Source organism: Geospiza fortis, unplaced genomic scaffold (genome assembly GCF_000277835.1).
Source record: "Geospiza fortis unplaced genomic scaffold, GeoFor_1.0 scaffold182, whole genome shotgun sequence".
Classification (NCBI taxonomy): Eukaryota; Metazoa; Chordata; class Aves; order Passeriformes; family Thraupidae; genus Geospiza; species Geospiza fortis.
This window is the reverse complement of record NW_005054367.1, coordinates 1,090,196-1,110,905: the sequence shown is the minus strand read 5'-3', so window position 1 is coordinate 1,110,905 and position 20,710 is coordinate 1,090,196. Positions and strand designations below refer to the sequence as shown.

General features: G+C 40.3%; 1 protein-coding gene across 4 annotated transcripts in view; it reads right to left on the bottom strand.

Annotated features, from left to right (window-relative positions):
- The window catches only part of CTDSPL (CTD small phosphatase like), an 88,518-nt gene that overhangs the window by 9,056 nt on the left and 58,752 nt on the right, over window positions 1-20,710 (bottom strand). The window contains exons 3-6 of one of the 4 annotated variants that reach the window (XM_005424329.2): window positions 19,631-19,663; window positions 16,045-16,098; window positions 12,808-12,909; window positions 7,851-7,907 (exon numbers count right to left, since the gene is read on the bottom strand). In XM_005424329.2, coding sequence (XP_005424386.1) covers window positions 7,851-7,907; window positions 12,808-12,909; window positions 16,045-16,098; window positions 19,631-19,663 — 246 coding nt within the window. The remainder of the gene's footprint in view (window positions 1-7,850; window positions 7,908-12,807; window positions 12,910-16,044; window positions 16,099-19,630; window positions 19,664-20,710) is intronic. The other 3 variants (XM_005424330.2, XM_031059746.1, XM_005424331.2) reach the window with 3 other exon arrangements.

The following is a 20,710-nucleotide window of genomic DNA, read 5'->3' as shown; positions in this document are numbered from 1 at the left end:
GGACCTGTTTTCCTTCTGTGGCTGATTCTCTCATTTCTGAAATTCCAGGTGCCAAGCACCACAGCTCACTATGGAGAGTGATCAAGCCCTCCAGCTCTACAGGGAACTTTTTTCACCAAAAATCTTCCCAGCACCATGCAGAAAGCCTAAAAGTGCTGGGTTTGAAATCTGACAAAGTCTACAGCATCTTCTAAAGAGGACCCTGCCAAAAGATGGCAAATTCCCAGGATTTCTGTCCTCTTCAGCAGTGCTCTGCTGCCTTTTAGCACTGCCTTGGCTGCCTGCTGTCAACAACCTGATTAGCAGATTATTAAAACCTCCCTGATTCTCCTTGCAGAGCAAACAAGATGATTTTGTGCTCACAGAAGATACCAAAACAAGGAAAGTGCTGCTCAGAAAGCTTGGAAACAGCTCACAGTATACTGGGAAGCTGAAGAGGGGAGTCTGCTTGAAAAATATTTATCTGTCTTGTTTGCAGTTAGATTAAAAGTTTGAGAGAAAATATTGGCAGCATTTTATCTTCTTTTGTTTGGCAAATAATCCCTAATGTTGGAAATTTCAAGTGGAGAAGTCTGGCATAGAGCTGAATTCAGGAAGAATTGCAAGACTGATGCTATTTCAGGAATTTCATTCTTTGATATGTAAAACTAGATTAATTGTATGTATTTTACTAGATTCCTATTAATAAGAGGTGAAAAAATAAAAAATCAAGGTACTCAGAGAAAAAGCCTGAAGGAGAAAAATATGGAAACAGCAGCTTGAACTCAAGTGTAACAATTAAAGCCTTCAGCAAAAGAAGGAAAAAAGAAACTGTGTAATTGAAATTGAAAACCTAAAATTGAAAGTAAAGTTTTTTTAAAAACACATATGAGGAGCTGTACCTTAATGACTAAACCAGAAATGTCAATTTTCCCTTTTATGCAGCATACACTTCATACCATGAAGTCTTTATCTGTTTTAAGTTATTTCTGTGAAATTTATCTGAAGTATTTCTGACCCCATAAACATTACATTCAAACTCTGATACAGATAACAATTTATAACCCAGATTTTTTTAAACAACCACAGCAGCACCCAACACATCCAATAATGGTGACATTTTATGGACTACAGACAGGTAACAGATGTACTTCACCACCACTCTCTTTCCAGATAATTACAGCAATGTTTCCTGTATTTCACCAGGCATAAACCAAGTAATTTCCTCTCCTATAACAAGGCAATTAATTTTTCATTTAATTCTTGCTACACAAAGTTATGCTGTAGTATTTCCTCTCCAGATTCTACCTTTGAATTTTTTTTTAAAGACAGAAAAACAGCTGCAGTCCCTCTGCTTTTGAGTATCCAGAGAGTTTCCAACTTCCCAGATGTGAGAGGAAAGACAGCAGGATCCAAGTTCATAGATAAATTCTCAATTCTTTAGTCTTAATTTTATTCCTACACTTATTTTTGAGGGGCACCCCAGAGCCTTAACATCATTCTTGGAGAGTAAGCGCTGGAATTTAATATTAATTTCCCTTTTAAAGCCCAGTGCTTCCAGCCTCAGCAGAAGAAGTCTCCTCTTTGCTCTCCATCCCTATCTCTGCCCCTGTCAGTGAAGTATTTCCACTTGGAATGTAATTACAAACTCCCTGCCAAGGATCTGAACTTTGCTGCTTGCAACACAAGCCACCTCCTCCTCCATCAGGAGCACTCAGTAAATCAACCCCAGAGCTGCAGCCCCAGAGCCCTGAGCTGCACTGGCAGCCTTGGCAATAAAAACTCCTCTGGCTGTTTTTAGGGCTCCTAATTCTGCCCCTAATTCAGGATCAGATGTGAATACACAGCATTTTTAGTTGTATGGTCTCCTTTCTGCAGTTTAGGGCTCCTGATCCACCACAGAGCACTCACAGCCTCCTCTACTTGAGTTTCTCCTGCTGCTTTGCCTTAAATCTTTCCCTTCTGGGATCTGGCCAACAGATTTGCTTCTCATGTTAAATGCCTAATTAATAATAAATGTCATCTCTTAAGATGAAGTCTCACCAAATTTTTCCCTTAATTATTTCCCTCTGTACAAAGCCCCAATTACTTCACTTTTTTTTCTTCTTTTTTTTTTTTTTTTTTTGGCAGAACAACATATCTTAATACTCTGGATAGTTCTTCTCCAGAGCTGAAGTTTTCTTTGAGAAGTCCTACTTAGAGCCTGGAAGCAACTCCAAAATGTACTGGTATCCTGGGCTACAAAATCTCTTTGGTGTAATCCACATAGAAAGCTTTCTTCAGCTGACAGTGCAGCTCTTTTCTCCTCTTCCTTCTCATTTGGAATTTTTTCCCCTTTACTTTGTTAGTGGCTGGACTTGAATCTCAATGCTGCACGGTTATTTGTGGCTTGGCTTTTCCCTCCATTGCCTGATGTCTTCAGTTAAAATCTCTAGACTAACTGGCTCCTGGCATTTTTCTGAGATTTATATACTGTCTTCAGGGCATTAAAATAAAAAAAAACCACTTTTTTTTTTTTTGTATGCTCACTAATTTTTTCCTTATCACAGCAAGAATTTAGAGGAATACAGTATTTTTTTTATTATTTAAAATGAACCCTAATCAACATTTTAAGCACAAATCAGGCACTAGGCATGTTTCCACAGGATTCTTAGAGCTGCTAATGGCAGAACACAAGCAATTATCTTTAATTGTTTTCAAGCATTTCATACTTCCTCATGAATTTTCTATACCTCAAAGCAGCCTCAGCCTACAGAGAACTCAGTGTTTGTGAAACCCAAAGACAAACCCAGCTCATTTTCAACCAATTTATCAGGACACACAGAACCGCCTTTCAAAACCAGCTTTACAATGAGGAAATATGCAAGTAATGACCAAAAACTCTGCCCATGACAATTCCAACTGCTGTGATCTCCTGTTTCATGTCTCTTCTGAGCAGTGAGTAGAAAATCCCATGTGTCCCTCGTGGTCCTGGGTCACACAGTTGTGGCTCTGTCCCAGTGCAAGTAACCAAGAATAGGCCAGTTAGAATGGATACAGCCTATCCTGGATTACTTGAACCAGGCCACAGCCTCCTGCAAGAAAATCCATGAATTCTGTGCTTTACAGGAAGGAAATTTATTATTCAAACAGCCTTTTTCCCCCATCATCAAAAAAAAAAAGAAATTTGGGTATTATATTCGAAGTATACATGCCAAATGTTCCTTCAGATTTCAACAATTAAAAATAAGCAATTCATTGAATTAACTCCCCCCCTCACCCCAAACAAATACTTAAAAATCAGTTTTACTCAATAAACAAATTGTATTTAAAAATAAAATTCAAAATAACACCAAATCAAACTCTTCCTGGTTGCCCTCTTTACTCTTGGACACCAAAAGCAAGGCACAAAGGCACTGGAATTCGATTTGGATGAAAGATGAAGGACAAGCATTCCCTAAAAACCTTCACCCTTTGGGGATTAAAGCTCTATTTGATGCAGTTCTGCTCTGGGGGCTGTGGTCACTCTGCTCTCGGTCAGTGGGTCCAAAGGAGAGGATGTGTTCCTGCAGAGTTCAATCAAGGTACCCAACAGGTGGAACATCTCCAGCTGCCACTTCCACCCCCACTGAGCCTCCTCTCTCAGCTCCAACACATTCCACTGCACTTCCCACTTGTCCTTTGGGAGAGAAGGTCCAGCTCTGATCTCCCTGCACCCTGAGAACCAGAGGGGAATGAGAGGAGTGGCCAGAAGGGTCAGCTTGCACCAGAAACCCCCTTGTGTACCTGGGCCATCACTCCCACCCCAAAGCAGAGTGCCCTGGTGGCCAGGAAGGCCAATGGCTCCTGGCCTGGGTCAGGAATGGAGTGGGCAGCAGGAGCAGGGAGGTCATTGTGCCCCTGCCCTGGGCACTGCTGGGGTCACACCTGGAGTGCTGTGCCCAGCTCTGGCCCCTCAGCTTGGGAAGGACCTTGGGACACTGAGCACATCCAGAGGGGACAGCGAGGCTGGAGAGGGGCTGGGAACACAAACCCTGTGAGGAACCCCTGAGGGAGCTGGGGGTGCTCAGCCTGGAGAAAAGGAGACTCAGGGCTGCCCCCATCACTCTCTGCAGCTCCTGAAAGGCGCCTGTGCTCAGCTGGGGCTGGGCTCTTTCTCCAGCAGCACTGACACAACCAGAGCACACAGCCTCAAGCTGCACCAAGGGAAATACAGGTTGGTGGGGAAACCCAGGGCACTGGGAATATTTCTGTGTCTGCTCTGGGGTGCCCTGACCCCCAGGGCAGCACTGACTTTGACCCTCATTCATGGAGAAAGTTTCCCAGACTTCAAGACAGACTGGAATCCACAAAAGTGTGCAATAGATTATAGAGAGCAGTGTAGGTGTGTCACTTGGTGAGAAATTGAGGTTTTGGGATTTTTAGTGTGTTGTGGATGGAAGCAAGATGGAGGGCACAGGGTGTCATCCTGGGCTTCTTCTTCATGCTTCTTCTTCCTCCTTCTCCATGGGTTTGGGTGGCATTTTGTAATTGGGCAGAAAAGTCCCCACTGCAGCTCTTTGGGATCAGTTATTGGGTTAAAAGGGAAAATAATCTGGGTGTCAGTTCTTAATGGGATAGTTTGGCTTTAAAAGACCTTGGAACAAGAGATTGTTGGCCATTTTGTGCCTTCTAATGAAAAGCTGCTGAACTCCCAGTAGTGAGACTGTTTTACTGATAAGAAATAATAAACAGCTGAGTCCAAACATGAACTACTGTCTCAAGTGCCTTCAGTCCTGACACAGAGAAACTGACTACTGGTACCCCCACAAGCTGGATATCAGGAAAAAGTTTTTAAAGAAAGAGTGATAAAGTTCTGGAATGGCTGCCCGGGGAGTCCCCATCCCTGGTTGTGTTTAACAAAGCCTGGATGTGGCACTGGGTGCCAGGGTTGAGTTGAGCTGTTGGGGCTGGGTTGGGCTTGATGATCTTGAAGGTCTCTTCCAACCTGGTCATTCTGTGAAAATGTGGGATTCTCCCCTGGAACTTCAGCTGCCCCAGGGTGGGCAGCTCTGCAGGCATCCAGAGACCCACAGCAGAAAGAAAGGAAGGTTCCTTCACACTTGATTTATTTCCTTCTTAAAATAAAATGACAAATCCTTTCAAAAGACGAGGTAATTTAGGCTGGAGAAAGACAGATGGGAAAGGGAGAAGGGATGTTAAGAAAATCTGGTTTTTAATCTAGGGAAGCTCGTTTACCCAAGCATCCTTGAAGATGATGAATTGTCCTCCCTATAAAAAAAAACCCAAGAGTGTTTCTGACCTTTGGATTATAAATTATATAAGGGAAAGCAAATTCCCCAAAGTAAAGACATTATTTTTTTAAGACCTCTGAAAAAAAAAACCAAAAAAAAACAAACCCAACCAGCGTTTACCATGAAAAAACTTGCTAGATAAGTCAATCTCAAAACTCTTTCAGGAGTACAGCAATTCCATCTGCCACAACTTGTATTTTTTGGTATATGAGATCTGAACAATCTCATATAATTCCAAGTTTCTATATGAATGGACACCTTTGGAATGGTGTTTCTCAGCAAGGAAACTTCCTTTCCACTGGGGTTCTGCCTAAGGCAGAGGTCAAGGACAATAAAAATCTGTCAACCTCCCCCTGATAAGGTACCAGGCTCACTGGTAAAACAGGGATATGCACTATGGACAGTGTGGTCCCACAATATTTCCCATCTCCTGGGATATTTTGCACAGGTGGAACATTTCTCAATGTCAGTGATTAATCCTGGAGTTTATAAACTGCTTAAGAAAATGGACATGCATTACACAGATGACAAATCCTGATAAATGACAGAAATTGCTCAGATCAGTTCATTTATGCTCTAAGTGACTACAGAATTACAGGTTTGAAGTGGGAACAGGTTGTCAGAGCTCTACAGGCTGTGTTAATGCACATCACACTCAGCCAGAATATCTATTTTTGCCCTTTATCACAGTGCAAAACAAAAAAGAGAAGATTTCTGAATGTCAGCAATATCACAAGAGGCATTACACACCCAGGCTTTGCCTATCCTGTGTGCCACACAAATTACCTTTATTTCAAGAATCACAAATTCCTTACAATTACCTTCATTTTTACCATCCAAATGTGCCTGTGGTATTTACCTATTTTAGAGGTGAAGAACTTGAAATTCAAAGAGTGAAGCAATTTCCTTGAAAATCACGCAGGGACTTCCCAGGAATGCACAGAGACCAATTTCACCTGACCACTTCTGTCAGAGGAGGAGGAGATGCACAAATCCACTCCCTTTGGACCCAGTTGTGAGTTTTTGTTTGTTTTCAGGGGTTTTTTTTGTTGCTATTTTCTCTTTTCTCCACATGGAGTCATCTCCAAATGCCAAACTGCATCATTTTTGGTGAAGAATCTCAGAGTTTGCAGCAGGGAATGGAAAAGCAACAGGCTTTTGAAATGTTTGACTATAAAGCCCAAGCCTTTTATTGGGATTTGTTTCCAAATGTAAATATGTCATCCTGACAAGCTAAGTGATCACAACTCTAAGCCACTCAAAAATTCACTTTTTAAAGCATTCTGTAAAGTTTTAGGAGAGAGAATTTGTCTGTTCCACAGCACCAAACACAGATAAAGCCCATATCAAATCAGGATTAAAAATCACAAATCTCCAGAACATCACTTAAATGTTGTAAGCATCAGCTCTGGTGAACATTACAGGTGGAAGTACCCCAGATATTGATGTTTTCCTACACAGAACAGGTCCAGTGTAGAAACTGTCAAAAAACAACTATTCCTTTTAAAGCATGTTTCAGTCCACTGACTGATATTCAGTAATCATTTTAAGAGTGACAAATACATGGAGAGCTTCCACCACAGGAAATCAGACAAAAGTATGAACTATCTTCGTGACCCATCATTTAGTACAAGAAATAATATACAAATAAAATATAAAACCTCTTAAAATATACAAACCTCTTTGTCCAAGTAGAGATAATCCATAAAGATAATATGTAAACAACATTTCAGAATTCACAGTACTTAAAATTTCTGTTAAATCACATGGAGGGAAGGTTTGCTAACTGTAACACCCAACAGAAGATGTTTCAAACAATTTACAGAGCTCATGTATCAGAAAGGCTCAACTTGACATTAACCTGTTTAATTCATCTCCAGCAAGAACTTCAGTGTCTGCCTGAAGAGGGAAATTAACAGCACTGTAATTTATTTGATTCAACCCTTCAGAAATGATCACTGATTAAGGACACCAATCCAAGATACATGGAAGAGACTGATTTTCAAATTATGGGTGTTTTGCATTTACTCAAAACCATTTCTTAGAGCCTGAAGTGAAGTTCTTAAAGAGTAAGACACAGAAATCAGTCTCCTCATGATTTTGTCCAGACCTTTCAAATATGCTGAAGTATATAATAACTCCTATCAGAGGAACTTGAATTACTTACAGGAATAAAAGGGGACAGAAACTGAACATAGATTACCACAAAAACTGAATAAATGCCTATTCTTCTTTTATACTTTTCTAAAACATAAATAACCTTTAGCATATGAGCTACCAACATATATTAAAGCCAACCATTTCTGTTGGAAGGAATGAAAAATGCAGTGTTCAAGCAGCTTTTTCTGGGCCCAGCAATATTTGAAACCCCATCCTTACATCATTTCCTGTTGGAAAATGTTTTAAAATTGACAAAGAGTTGAGTATTGAAGTCCTGAGAGAGCGACTCCACCTGAGCACACAGGGATGCCTGTCTGCATTCCAGAATACACAGCTTCCATGCTTTGCAAGAGAAATTATTGGATAAAAAGCAGCAAATGGAGGAAGAGAACATTCTGGGACTCAGGACACAATGCTGAAGGAGAAAACAGCACTTACCTGATGTATGGTTCCATCAATTTCAACAGGAACGATGAAATCAGCATTGCTAATTGGCTAGAAAGAATGACAAAGAAATAATCAGCATTAAAAATAAAATGGTTAGAGGGAAAATTTCAGGGGCATGAAAGGGAAGAGTACCAACTTCTGAGGAACGGGTTAATAATCATTATTGACCACACATATCCACTCTGTGTGTGCTCCTACACGAGTCAGAAGCTCCCAGTTGTAATTTCAGATGCTGCACTTCCCTCTTCTCTCCTATTTTTAAGCCTCATAAAATCCAGCACGCTTCACTGCTTGAATAACCCCCACTACCACTGAGTGTGTTCATCAGGAAAACATCTCTTTGGATAAACTCTTCCATCCAGTCTTTATGGATAAATGACCATCAAGAAAATCAACTGTGTACTGCACACATTCTACTCGAGGGTATCAACTGGTACTAAATTAAAAATAAAAGAGTGTGGTAGAAGTAATACCTAATGATCATATTTGAATCAGCAGCTGCAACAAGACTAAAGGATTGTAAACATGCCAATTCAATCAACCTAATCATGTAAAATTGCATTTTAATTCCAAAAGGAAGAGCAGGCACACTCTACCCAAGTCCCTGAATCTGTTTTTCCAGACTGTTGAACACAACTTAAGTCTCAAGACTTACTGTGAAAAACTGCTGGTCAAGTAAAATTGCCTTGGAAAGCAGCAAAGTGGCCTTGTAGACAGTTCAGGAGTTCATAATCTAATCTTGGCTAGACAGCAGGGGCAGTTGGGAACAGGCTGCTGCCAATGTTTGCTGGTTCAAGGGGACACCACACTTAGGTACAGCTCATGCACTGTGTCCATGCTAAAAAACCAGTCATGCAAACATGCCTGGAGCTCATTCCATCACCTGCAGCCTGGAAATGGCTGAGACAGAGCTGCCAAAGGCAGTTTTAACATGACTGATTAACAGCCAGTATCTTGCATGGATACTGCCCAGGCTGGAGAACATCTTCACTCAGCTCTGGGAGATTTGTACAGATGGTCCCACCTCTCTTCTGGATCAGCCAACAGGCTGATCTCAGGAACCACCAAAAAGATGCCCCTGAAGTATTTGTGGGACAGGAAACAGACTTTAAACTCCTTCAGGGGGGCAAAGGTGTGCCAAGAAAGCAGAAAAGCAGCTGAGGTAAAGTGACTTAAGAAGCAGATCACAAACTGGGGAGTCTGAACAGGTGCTCTGTGAAAAAATGGTGGGAAAAGAGGATCCTGCAGTATTAACCTGCCAGCAGCACTTTGATCCCACTCCCTGGATAAACCAGATTCTAATTCCCCTGTCAGACAACCTCCCTGCCAGGAGAGCAAAGTGACCACAAAGAATTTCTGTGGAGGGAAACACCCTTTCTCAGGAGAAAAGAAATAAAGAAGATGGTTTGATCTGACACCTGCAAGTGCTGGGTCTGAGGGCACAGGAGAGGCTACATGAAATCCTCTCATCCTGAGCAGCCAGGATTGGCAACAGATCTCATGCTGATCCCTGTGCTGATGTGATCTGAAAAATTCCTCAAATACACCCAGATCAATCTATATTCTTCTTATCTAACACTGAGCATTTTCCCCTTTCTGCTCTGGAAAAAGACAAGAGGAGAGGCTCCCATCTGCTCTCTGCATGAAGCTCCTCAGATAGAGAAGATACTGTGCAGCTCTAACAGCCACAGAACAGCTACACAAAAGTTCTGATGCTTCACCTTAAAAAAAAAACCTCAAATGAATTGTCAAAAAGCCTCAGCCACCAGTGTTCCAGTGGGTGCCAGCTCCCTGCAGACTTTGAAGAGGCTTGCACACACTTGAAGGATTTATGTATGCATGACTCCCTTCAGCAAGAGAAACACTCTGCAGCAGCAGCAGCAGAAAAAGGATAGGTCACTGCAAGCTGCAGAGGTTTTGAAATCCACTGAAAAAACTACAGCTTCTACAGAATTTAATCCTAGCAGGAGCAACATCAACCAGATGCCAGAGAAAACCACATTCAGTGTGAGCAACTTTGGCTTTTTCTAACAAAACTCAGCCTCAGACTTTGTCACTAAACTACTCCCAGTTTGCTTCCCCTACTTCTACTTCAGGTATTTTGTTGCTTTCTTGTTGGCACTGGTGATAAGGAAGGAGCACAGCCTGGAGTTCTGTGCTCCTCAGGGAGGGAAAAGAGGAGAAAAGTTTGCAGCAGTTTGCTGGGCAGAGGTTTTTGGGCACATGAAACATGTCCCTGCCTCCAGTGGGAAGCACAGAGACAGAGCCTGGAAGAAGGGAATGGAATTCCACTGAAAATCTTCAGCTCAGTTAGAACTTTGGTATTAAAAAACCCCCAAACTTTCAGCATTTTAAATGTTCTAAAGGTGTTTCACTGCCAGTTTTGAATAGGACTACATTCCAGGCTTGCATGTGGTTTAATACATTTTATACAAAACCGTGTTTACATCTCCTTGATTGAATAATTTATTATTTTTTGCTTCTATTATTGTTTCATGATGGGAATGATAACTACCCTGTCTATCTATTCCTTTTTTACTCTTGCCAAAGAACCCCAAACTCTATTCCTTTAATATGCACCTAACATGAAAGACCAGTACCTCCTTAAAGCTTCACAAATATGCAGGGGCATAAAAAGATGAGAATTACCCTCCCTCAGATGTTGCTGCTTTCATAAAGAGCACTTTAAATATTCTGCCTCTCTGGTTGTGTCAAAAAAACATGTAATCTGCATTTGAAATACGAAGCCTATTTCATAACAGAATTACAAATTCTAAAGTATCAGGTGCTTTAAATAAAGCCTTTTGTACTAAAACTCTCAAGTTTATGTATGCTTTTCCACCTTTTAAGTGGGGACCTACCTGGTTAGAGCAGATATGTTTTAATGGAAGAAAAACCCCCCAAATACCCCCCAACTCCTACAAAATAAAAAACTACAAAAGTAACTTGACTATCCAGGCAGAGCAGGGTGCACCCAGGTGTTCAAACCTCTGCTCTGCTGGAATGCATCATTATTTTTGATGACAATTAATGGTCTCAATTCAGCTGAAGAATTTCCCTTAATGAAACAAAACCCAGACAGCACCACTGGACAGTGCCAGCCACTGAACAACTAAATTAATTTCCTTCAGCCCTTGGTTTTCTCTTACACACCCCCAATCATAGGCTTTCATATTGAAATAACACCATTTTCACCCTAAAACTCCAATTCTGCAGAAACTCCAACATCTGCCCAACTCTACTGACCTCACACAAAAAAGGACCAGTTGTCTTTCCCTCACACAAGACATTATTCAGTGCTCATCATCAAGCAGAAAAATCTTTTGGTTTTTCTTAAATATCTACTCAACATCATTTAAATACCCATTAAATGTCATTTGAATGTGGGAGGATTAAAAGGAGCCCTCTAAGAAACACTCTGCAAATCTCAGTCCTACAAGAGAGATTTGCAACTGTGTCAACCATTAAACATGCATTTCTTTAAAATGGTTTAAAAAATAACTAATAACCCTTAAACTGAATCTCATTTTGTTTTAAAACCGGGAAAAAAAATCACAGTACAAAATTACCCACAGCACTCAGAAAGCAAAATTGTATTTTTAGCTTTCAGGTAACAATAAGCCTAACACTTCAATTTTATTATACACAATCAGACTTTTAAATTCAGCTTTCCCTTCTTGTTTTTGACTCTTGTGTAAGTAAGAAGGCATGGCTGGTCCCTTCCCAATCCAGCTGTGGATTTTATCTCCCTGAAAAGTTCTCTAGAGCAAGCTCAGTCTGGCTTCAGAAGACAAATATGGCACTGAGGCTTGGAGGTTCCTGTACACCAGAAATTATTCTGTACCATCAGGCACAACAAAGACAGAGAAAAAAAATTTCTTCATTTCAGTCTGAGGCACAGGAATATTTGTTCTAGTATTTCCATATAAGGTTTTCTTTAAGTCAATAAAGAGAGGCTGCTGCCAAATTCTAACCACAACATGAATTACAAGTTTGCATTTTAAATACTGGCAACGAACAAGTGAAGGATTAAAAAAGTGGAGTTGATGCTTCCAGTGAAAAATGGAGTGCAAGCAGCTAGAAGACTGTAAGGGTGGTTAATCTGGTTTGGGAGTAGTAAAATAACATGATCAATTCTTATAAATTCTCCAATCAGTGTATGAAACCAGCAGATGCTTTATCAGTATTAGCTGTACTAATCAGAAATGCTATCAGTACCCCAAGCCAATTTAGACTCTTTGTATTTCTGAAGTCTCCTAATTTCAGCCCTACTTAAACAACAGGAAAAACACACAGTATTTTGAAGAAACAGTACCTTGAGCACATGCTGAACTCTGAAGAGTTACAGAAGCTGCTTCTTGAAGATGACTGACTCACCACCAACAGCTAAATGGTATTTGCTTTCCTGCTCTGCAAACTAAATCCCTACAAACAATTGCTGTGATCAGGACAGAAGCCTGACCTAGAAAACAACATCCTCCAGCAAGAGAGAAGGGCCCAAAATTTTTGCCCAAAATCTCCTGGTTAAAGGTACATCTAACCCAGCACAAAACTGTGCTGATTCTCCATTCTCCTACACTAATTATGCCATCATTTAAACTGCAAAAAAAAAAACTTCAAAGCATCTGTTGCTATTTTCAAAGCAACAAATTTTGCAGCTGTCCAAAACCCAGGTCTTTGGTGGAATACTTAAAGCCCTGAAGTCAATACCTATTCCAGGCCTTGTTGCAGTCAGTCTGATTTTCTCAATAAAATAAAATAAAATTTAAAAAGCAATCTCTGTTGTTACTCCCCTGAGAGCTAAATTAGGATGAATAATCACAGGAGAGGCAATGAGGACTCCCAGGCAGAGGATGTAAGAGGAGTTCAAGTGTTAAGAGGCTTAACAGTTCCTGCAGCATTCACTGACAGATTCAAGCTGCAAGAGATCCCTTTTGAATTTACTTACCTTAAATGAACTGTGCACTAAAGTTTCATCTAAATCAATGACCACACACTTCTTCCCATAGTCTGATGCTGTCAGTTCTGGCAGGAGGTATTTAGCTGGTGGCTATAAATAAAAAGAAAAGAGGAAGACAACAAAAAAAAAAGTAAAACCTCTATGGAAGGGGCACCCCTTCTGTCAACATTACTATTCTAGTAATTACTGGCAGCTGGAATACATGACTTGAAATCAAATGATTTTCTGGGCTCATCCCAAGTTTATGTATGGATATTAATGGCTCATGCAATTGCAATACCCATACAGACTTTTCTTTTTTAGAGACTTGCTTAGAATGACCTCCAAAGCACTGGAAATGAAAATGGTAAAACACCACCACTATCTAAAAAAAAAATAAATCATAAAACCAGGATATTTGATACTACATCTTTTTCCAGTGGCTCTTTCCCAATGTCTGGTTTGGTTGCTGTTGTTATCCTATTTCCAGTCAATGCCATTTGCAGCCATATCAGGCTGATGGACATTTGCACAAATCATTATTTCTGTTTGCTATGAAAAATGCTGAAACTAAGGAATCCATCCTGATGGAAGACAGCATTACTAATTTTACCTTCCAGGACATGTCTTCACTGCTTGTTTTTACCACTTAGGAGGGTGATGATCAACTTCCATGTGAATTATGCTCCCAGTCAAGGGATTAAAACTGCAGTGAAGAACCTGAACTGGGCTCTTCTACAGCACACTGCCATTACTAAAAATGGCACCAATCCCATGAATTTTGACAATTTTTTCTGAAAGCAATGCAGACAGTATCATATTCTTTGGATTATTTCCCACTTCAACACCCCAGTTTGCAATAGAAATATGTCGCTTTAGATTTTGGTACTGGATACTTTCTGAAATCACAGAAATGGGAGAGAATGCTTCCATTTGGAGCTGAAACACTGCTGCCACTCGGGGGTTTTTTTGATGAAAGAAAAGGATTAGCTTTATAGAAAAGCATCAGTAGGGAGAAGCTTAAGACAGACAGGAAATTAAATTAATTTAGACATGGATACACAACTCTAACTCCATTCTTTTCCTATTTTTTATCTGTTCACTGTTGCTCTGGTAAGGATTTGTCACTTACCACTTACATTTATTTATGGGTTTGCTCTTTGCAGAGGTGCTGGCAGAAGTTTGAGGCCATCCCTGTGCAGGCAGGGATGACACAGGTGAGGCAGGGCCACCCTCCAGCAGCCAGGACAGATCATCAACCACTGGCTGAATTCAAGTGTCACCTTGATAGATACTGGCCAATGATGCCTAATAAACTCTTCCATGAAGCACCTAACAAATCAGATTCTGGACTTAAATTAAGTGGTTTTAGCTAAAGCAGGAGTTCTTGGGGGATTTTTAGGCGCATTCACTGAAATTAATTAAGTTCCTTACAATTAACATTGACAACAGTTCCCTCAGCCACCAAACTGGAAGCTGCCCTGCCTAAAACCACTTTTGTCAGTGCATTTCTCTCAGCACACATCTGTCAATGACCCTGCAATTAAACCAGCCTCTGCCTAATGCCTGCAAAGGCTGCACAGCCACCCAAGCAGGCTGGAAATTATACAACACCCTGCCTAGGTTATGGACAGCCCCACAGCTGCTTCAGTTCCACCTCTGCTTGTTGGCAGCTAGGACCAGACCTAAAGAATTTTGGTTTTTTCCTCCTATTCAAAGCCTAAAAGGTATTTAGCTCTCCACCTCAGTTTTTCATCTTAAGAAGGATCCAAACTTGCAACCTAAATAAAGTAAAAGCTTATTGAAAGAAAAATTTGACCCATTTAAAAACAGTAACCTTCAGAACCCGTGTTCCAATACTTCTTTCTTGTCTTTAAAGATGAAAAAGGTAGGAACATCCCAAGAAACCTTAAACATACTTCTTTAAAAAAATAATAGCTCAGTTTATTGTTGTACTCAAAACTCTTATCTCCTTTGAATTTTTGACTACATTAATCTGCACAAGCAGTTCAAAGCCAGAAATTCCTTCTGCTATGTGAATTCCTTATCAAACTGAAAATATCTGTATCTATGGAAAATATATGGAACTATATATTCTTCCAAATAAAAATGCATGTATGAAAAATACAAGCGCTGTCTTACCACAGATATCTTTAATTTTAGCTGCAAACTGTTGCATTTGTCATCAAGAAAAGGATGGACACACACCAAAGACTATAAAATACAAGAACTTTCATCTCTGAGAGCCCAAATTCCCTGAATGCACAGCAAGGTGACCTGCATCTGTTTGTTTTTTTTCACCCACCTGCACCTCTGCTTTCCCAAAAGCAGTGGCTGGGAGAGGCACAATTCCCCTGTGGTACCCACAGAGATTCTGGTCACTGCTGGAGCTCCTCTCCCTCTGCAGCGCTGCTTTAGGAGATCATGTGCAGTTTCTGACCTAACTTCATCTAACAAGGGCACAAGCAACTCTCCCACAAGCTTTGGCATCTTGAGTTCAATCTGATCTTGTTTCCTTAAATTCACACTTTTGAAGATCAGAATAAATGAATTTTCCATTTCACAAATTGCAATTCTGTTGCCCTCAACTGTGAAAACATTCACCTTTTGATAACAGGGAAAAGGAAATAATTCTGAAGCTGAAGCCACTACAAGTTGTGAGGCTGCTAAATGGAGCAGCTCACAACTTGAGCTAATGGAGCTAAAGGACTTGGGAGCAAGGGTGGGATTTTTGAGGCTTTTAGGAATTTGAAAGGATTTGTATGCAAAGTATCAGCCCATTTGTTTTGCTGCTCAAGCTTTCTGATCTAAAGCAATTTCCACCTGTCAAGGGCAGCAAAGCTTTTAGTCAGAAACAAGCATTACTCAACACTGTGTTTTAATTTTCTCACTAATGGAGACATACCCAAGAAGAGTTCTAAACACCAGATTTCCATCAGAGTTAACAGTGAATAGTTATGGAAGTTTGACAATGTCTTTTATTTTTTTATACACACATGACTTTAAAGACATCTGAGATGATTAAGAATATTTCATTGTGGCTAACAGCAACTCATATTTACTATGCAACACTCCCCCAAAGGCTGCACAAAGCCCTCCACAGAACTCAGCAGAAAAATGACACGTGGCATCCCACTGGTTTGCTCTTCAATTCCCACAAGACACAAACTGTACACAAGTTAAACTAGTCACTGTTTGGGATTTATGCATTCCAGCCAGGTCTCAGGGCTCATCAGCTCAACAGACCTTGTAGTGGAACGACTGCTGCACTGCTTCAGTCCCGTGGAAATAGTAAATTCCCTAAGAAAAAAACAAAAAAAAAAGCGGATGGTGGCGGCAAGAGAACAGGACTTTTGGTTGAAGCATCAACAGCTGGTCAACACAAATCTTGCAGAAATTCACTGTACAGAACAACCATCAGCTCTCCTCCCTGTAGGCCTGTATTTCCCACAGGTATCAGAATTAATAAGCCTTTTTTATTCTCTCTGTTCTGGCAGTGTTGTTAAGCTCAAGTGCAGCACATTAATTTGGTGTTTGTGTCCTCTGCTCACACTCTGGGCTGCACTTGCAGGGCTAACAGCTTCTCCCAGCAGCTATGTGCAGAAATACTCTCACAGAAGATAAATTATTCCTAATTAAAACACAGCTGCCAGAAGATGCCAGCTCCTCTTGTGGAGCAGGCAGCTCCCAAAATTTCTTCTAGAAAAATTATAATAAGGATTTAGCTAATGTAGGTGAGGACAAATGGAAAAAAAAACCCAATATCCCTGTGCTAAGATTTAACTCCTGCAGGGATTCTGAGGGATAATTTTGATACCACTCTTTAACAGTGGAATTTTAAGCTGAACAAAAGAAGACACTCCAACTCATTTAAGAGTTTTCTAAGAGAAGTTTGACAACATCTCATTTAAGGTGTTGTACAAGCATGGCTTTGTATTTCCACCTACACTCAAAAGAATTCCATCTTCATTCAAAAGAATATAAAATAGTGAAGCTGCTATGGGTCTACTTTGATTTGGGGGCTGGAAGGAGATAATCTTTTAAAGTTCCTTCCAACACAAACCACTGTATGATTTTATGATTTCTCTACCATATCCTTTCCAAATAAAGCTGAATAAAATCCATGAAAACACAGGCATCCTGAGCTACATTTACATTTGTCATCAGGTCTATCAAAATGTGTCAGCTGGGGATGTTTTGGGTTTGCCTTTTTAAAAATTTTGTGTTTATTTCAGCCCTAAAAATAATTAATTTTGCAGTATAAGGAAAAGAATCAATTATCCTGCAGTTTAACCTATGACTTAACTGGAAACAGTTTCAAAATACGAGTTACAAACACAGTAAAGTTCTTATTTTAAAAAACTCCAAAGTAATGCTGTTTCTATTTCCTGAAGCATCTAACTTGAAGATGGAGTATTTTTTGTTTAGCAGTCATCTTTATCAATAACCACGCAAAAATTCACATTAAGTCAAACTCTTCAATTCAGTTCAATTAATACAGGACAAATCTGATTGAGCAGAAGATCCATTTCACTGAACTGCACACATAAATGCAAATAAAAGCAATGCAAACTGCACATAAAGCAATGGAAGCTTTCAAACAGGTGACCTCAGCACAATGCCAGGTTTAATACACAATAAAAAGCACAATAAAGCTCCAGAAATCCTCATATTTTGACTGGAGGCTTCAATTTGAAAGTGGGGAGTGGGCAGAGCTCTTTTTAGAGCCACTCAGGAAACCTCTGAACACTTGAACTGATGACATCTGCAACCAGCCCTGTCCAATGTAAATGTCCACTGAATTGTGACCCAGCTCTGTGTCTGCTCAGAAGATTTTTCTCCTGGTTTGTACAAGACACTGCAGTTCACACAGCCCCACTTCTCATCCCTAGGTAGCAGAAAATCAAGAATTTCTGCCTTAATGGGTCTGAAACACAAAATTAGAGCTGTCAACACCCCTCCTAAGAGCAGCAGAGCAACACTGAATTTTAGGAGTTTTTCCTAACACAAGCCTGCATTTTCCTTCCTAGCACTCCCTGCATGTGCAGCTCCCTTGTGCCTTTATTTAGCTGATGACACAGAGCTGCTGGCTGGTTCCTGAGAGGCAGCAGCTCTTTGATCCTGGGAGTAAATGTCACAGCAGTGCCCAAGGGCCATGGCTGCCTGACAACACTGCCCTGTCCTGCTGCAAGGAGAAGCATCAGACTGGAGGTGGGGAAGGAGTGTTTAAAGTCACCTGCTTGCTCAGAACTCTACATCATGACTGCAGGGATAAGTTGATTTTACTGCCTTGCTAGTGCTGGGATTGTGTCTGCAAAATTACAGCTGAGCTTAAAAAAAATAATAAAAAAAGGAGGGAAAAAAAAAAGATGTCCTTTCTTGAATCATTCATTTTCCTACCACTGCCCAAATCTAACAGAGCACTGCTTTAACATTGCAAAGACAGCGTTCTAACAAAGCATCTGATTTAATTTCTGTACCTGTCAGAGCTCTACTCATTTATCCTTCCAAAATTTTGTTCTGATTGAATTCTTATTCTGTTAGTACCTACAGTCACTCTTGGGAAAGGTTTTTATTCCAGGTCAGAGCACAGCCAGGACATGTTTCATGTTCAAATAATTCCTAGTGGAGCAACTACAGTCACCTAACAGAATTTGGCAGGTATGTAAAAAAGAAAAGTAGTTTGGAAATCAGTATTTTCTGATTTACATTTGAGGTTTTTCTATTCCTAGACTTGCAGAAATACAAATCACATGCATGTCCATGCCTGCCTGCATACACACCATGCATGAGCCACACCAGAAACAACAGGTAAGCAATAAAGAGGAATTTCCAACAGTTCTCAAACCCAAGAAAAGCTGTTGGAAGAGGGAAGATGTGCCCAGTCCCAGGGATCTCCTGGCACTGCTGCACTGCAGCACAGACAGGGGGATTCTTACAGGAGGATTTGGAACGCTGGGCTACGTGAGAAGGAAGGGAAAGAAGATAAAGAATGGCATCTTGGGGAATATCCAGGTCTTTAAAAGCTACCAAATATCTCAAACAAGAGGGCTGGGTCATTATCTCCACACATCAGCACTGCTGTTTGCTGGGAAACTCTGCAATGATGAAGTATTGTAAACAGCACAGGAGCTCAAAAAAAAAAAAGTATTTTCAGCTTTACAAAGCCTAAGCCTTCGTCCTTGTAAAAAAAAGAGCAGCTTTTTGACCAAAAAAGGTTAAAACTAATTAAATTAAAAGCTTCAGTTTGAAGGACTTGGGATTTTTTTCTTCCTTTTATTTAGCTTTGAAAAATAATTCAGATGCCAAACAGCATTCCAAGTTTAATCCAGGGAAGATAAACAGAAATACTGAGGCTCATAAAGCAGCAGCTGATACCAAGAGCATCATCTCAAACAAGTGCAGGGATGAGCAACAGTCAGTGTGCTCTGTTTTCTAAATGTGCCTTATTTCAAATCAATTATGCAGTTTCCAACTCTTCTTTTCAACTGGATATAGAGGAAAATGAGAGGAAAAGGTTTTTGTAATTGTGTCTCACATAATGATGATGAATCACCTTTTGCCTCTATTAAAATAAATAATTTTCAGACTACCTCATGTGTTTTCAAAATGCTAAAAATTCAGAAGAAACCCAGATAAAACCCAAACTCTTCTTTCAGTCCCTGTAGAAGACATGCAGTTCACTTCCCTCTGGGGATACAACATTACAGACAGAACATAAAATCCTTTTGTTAACATGCAACACAAAACAGACCTGTTAGACTGCAACATAAAATGAATCAAAGCAAAAGTCATGAAAATTATTAAAAGAAAAAGGGATAAAAATACATACACTTGGTATAGGCATGACCTGCATCTGGTCACCCTGGGGAAAAAGAAAAAAAAAATCACTGTAAAGGTAATGGCTTTTAAAGGGTAGAACAAAGGTCTGGAGCAGTAAATGTAGCACTCAAACATTTTAAACCAAAAGTTCCAAGTATTCAAGAAACCAGGGTAAAAAAAAAAAAACAAAAAAACCAGGATTTTGCATTTCAGTTGCTGAAATGATCTGTTAGTATACTGCCATTTATGATTTTTAGGAGACTGGACTGATAAAACCCATGCTATGATTAATAAGAGATGACAATAAGGAAGTACCTGTATTTACTGGAACTTTTTCAGCTTTAAGATCTACCAATGGGTATATTTGTCAATTTGCACTGCAGCAGCAAGAGGCTGAGCCAGAGCCTGGCAGAACCCCACTCCTTGAACCCACCTTCATTTGAGAAAACTGACTTGAAAAAACAGCATTTTCACTTAGGCAAGAGCAGAATGTCTGAGAAGGACATAATGATGTTAAACTAATCCAAGGAATTCCACTTTTTCCATCCAGCAGTGCCAGTGCTGCTCCCATGGTCTCATTTTTGCCCTACACCTGGGAGGAGGCAGGAAATTCTTGGCCAACCTGATCCTTCCTTCTCATCCTTGGACATCCAGAAACAAGGACAGCTCCAAAATGGACAAAGTCTGGCACAAACGGGCAACTCTCACTCAACTCAAACTCTCACTCAAATATGTAAGAGATTTTTGAAGCCGGAACTCTATTTTCTCAAACTCTCACTCAAATATGTAAGAGATTTTTGAAGCCGGAACTCTATTTTCTCATCCCCCTAATCCTTCAAAACCAACTTTATTTTCTGGGGAGGCACAGCACATAGAAAAAAAGGAAGCTGATCCTTCTAGCATAGATGTTGCTTGGGCAGATGATTTTATTCTTTAATATTCGGGCAACACAGGCTCTGATCTCCAGCAGAGAAATACTGAAAGGGCTGTTTTCAATTCTAGAACAGCCTCTTCCAGCTGAAGAAGCCTCCTGCTTATTTGTTTTCAAGACTACCAGTGTTGACACATCACTGACAAACAGAAATAATTC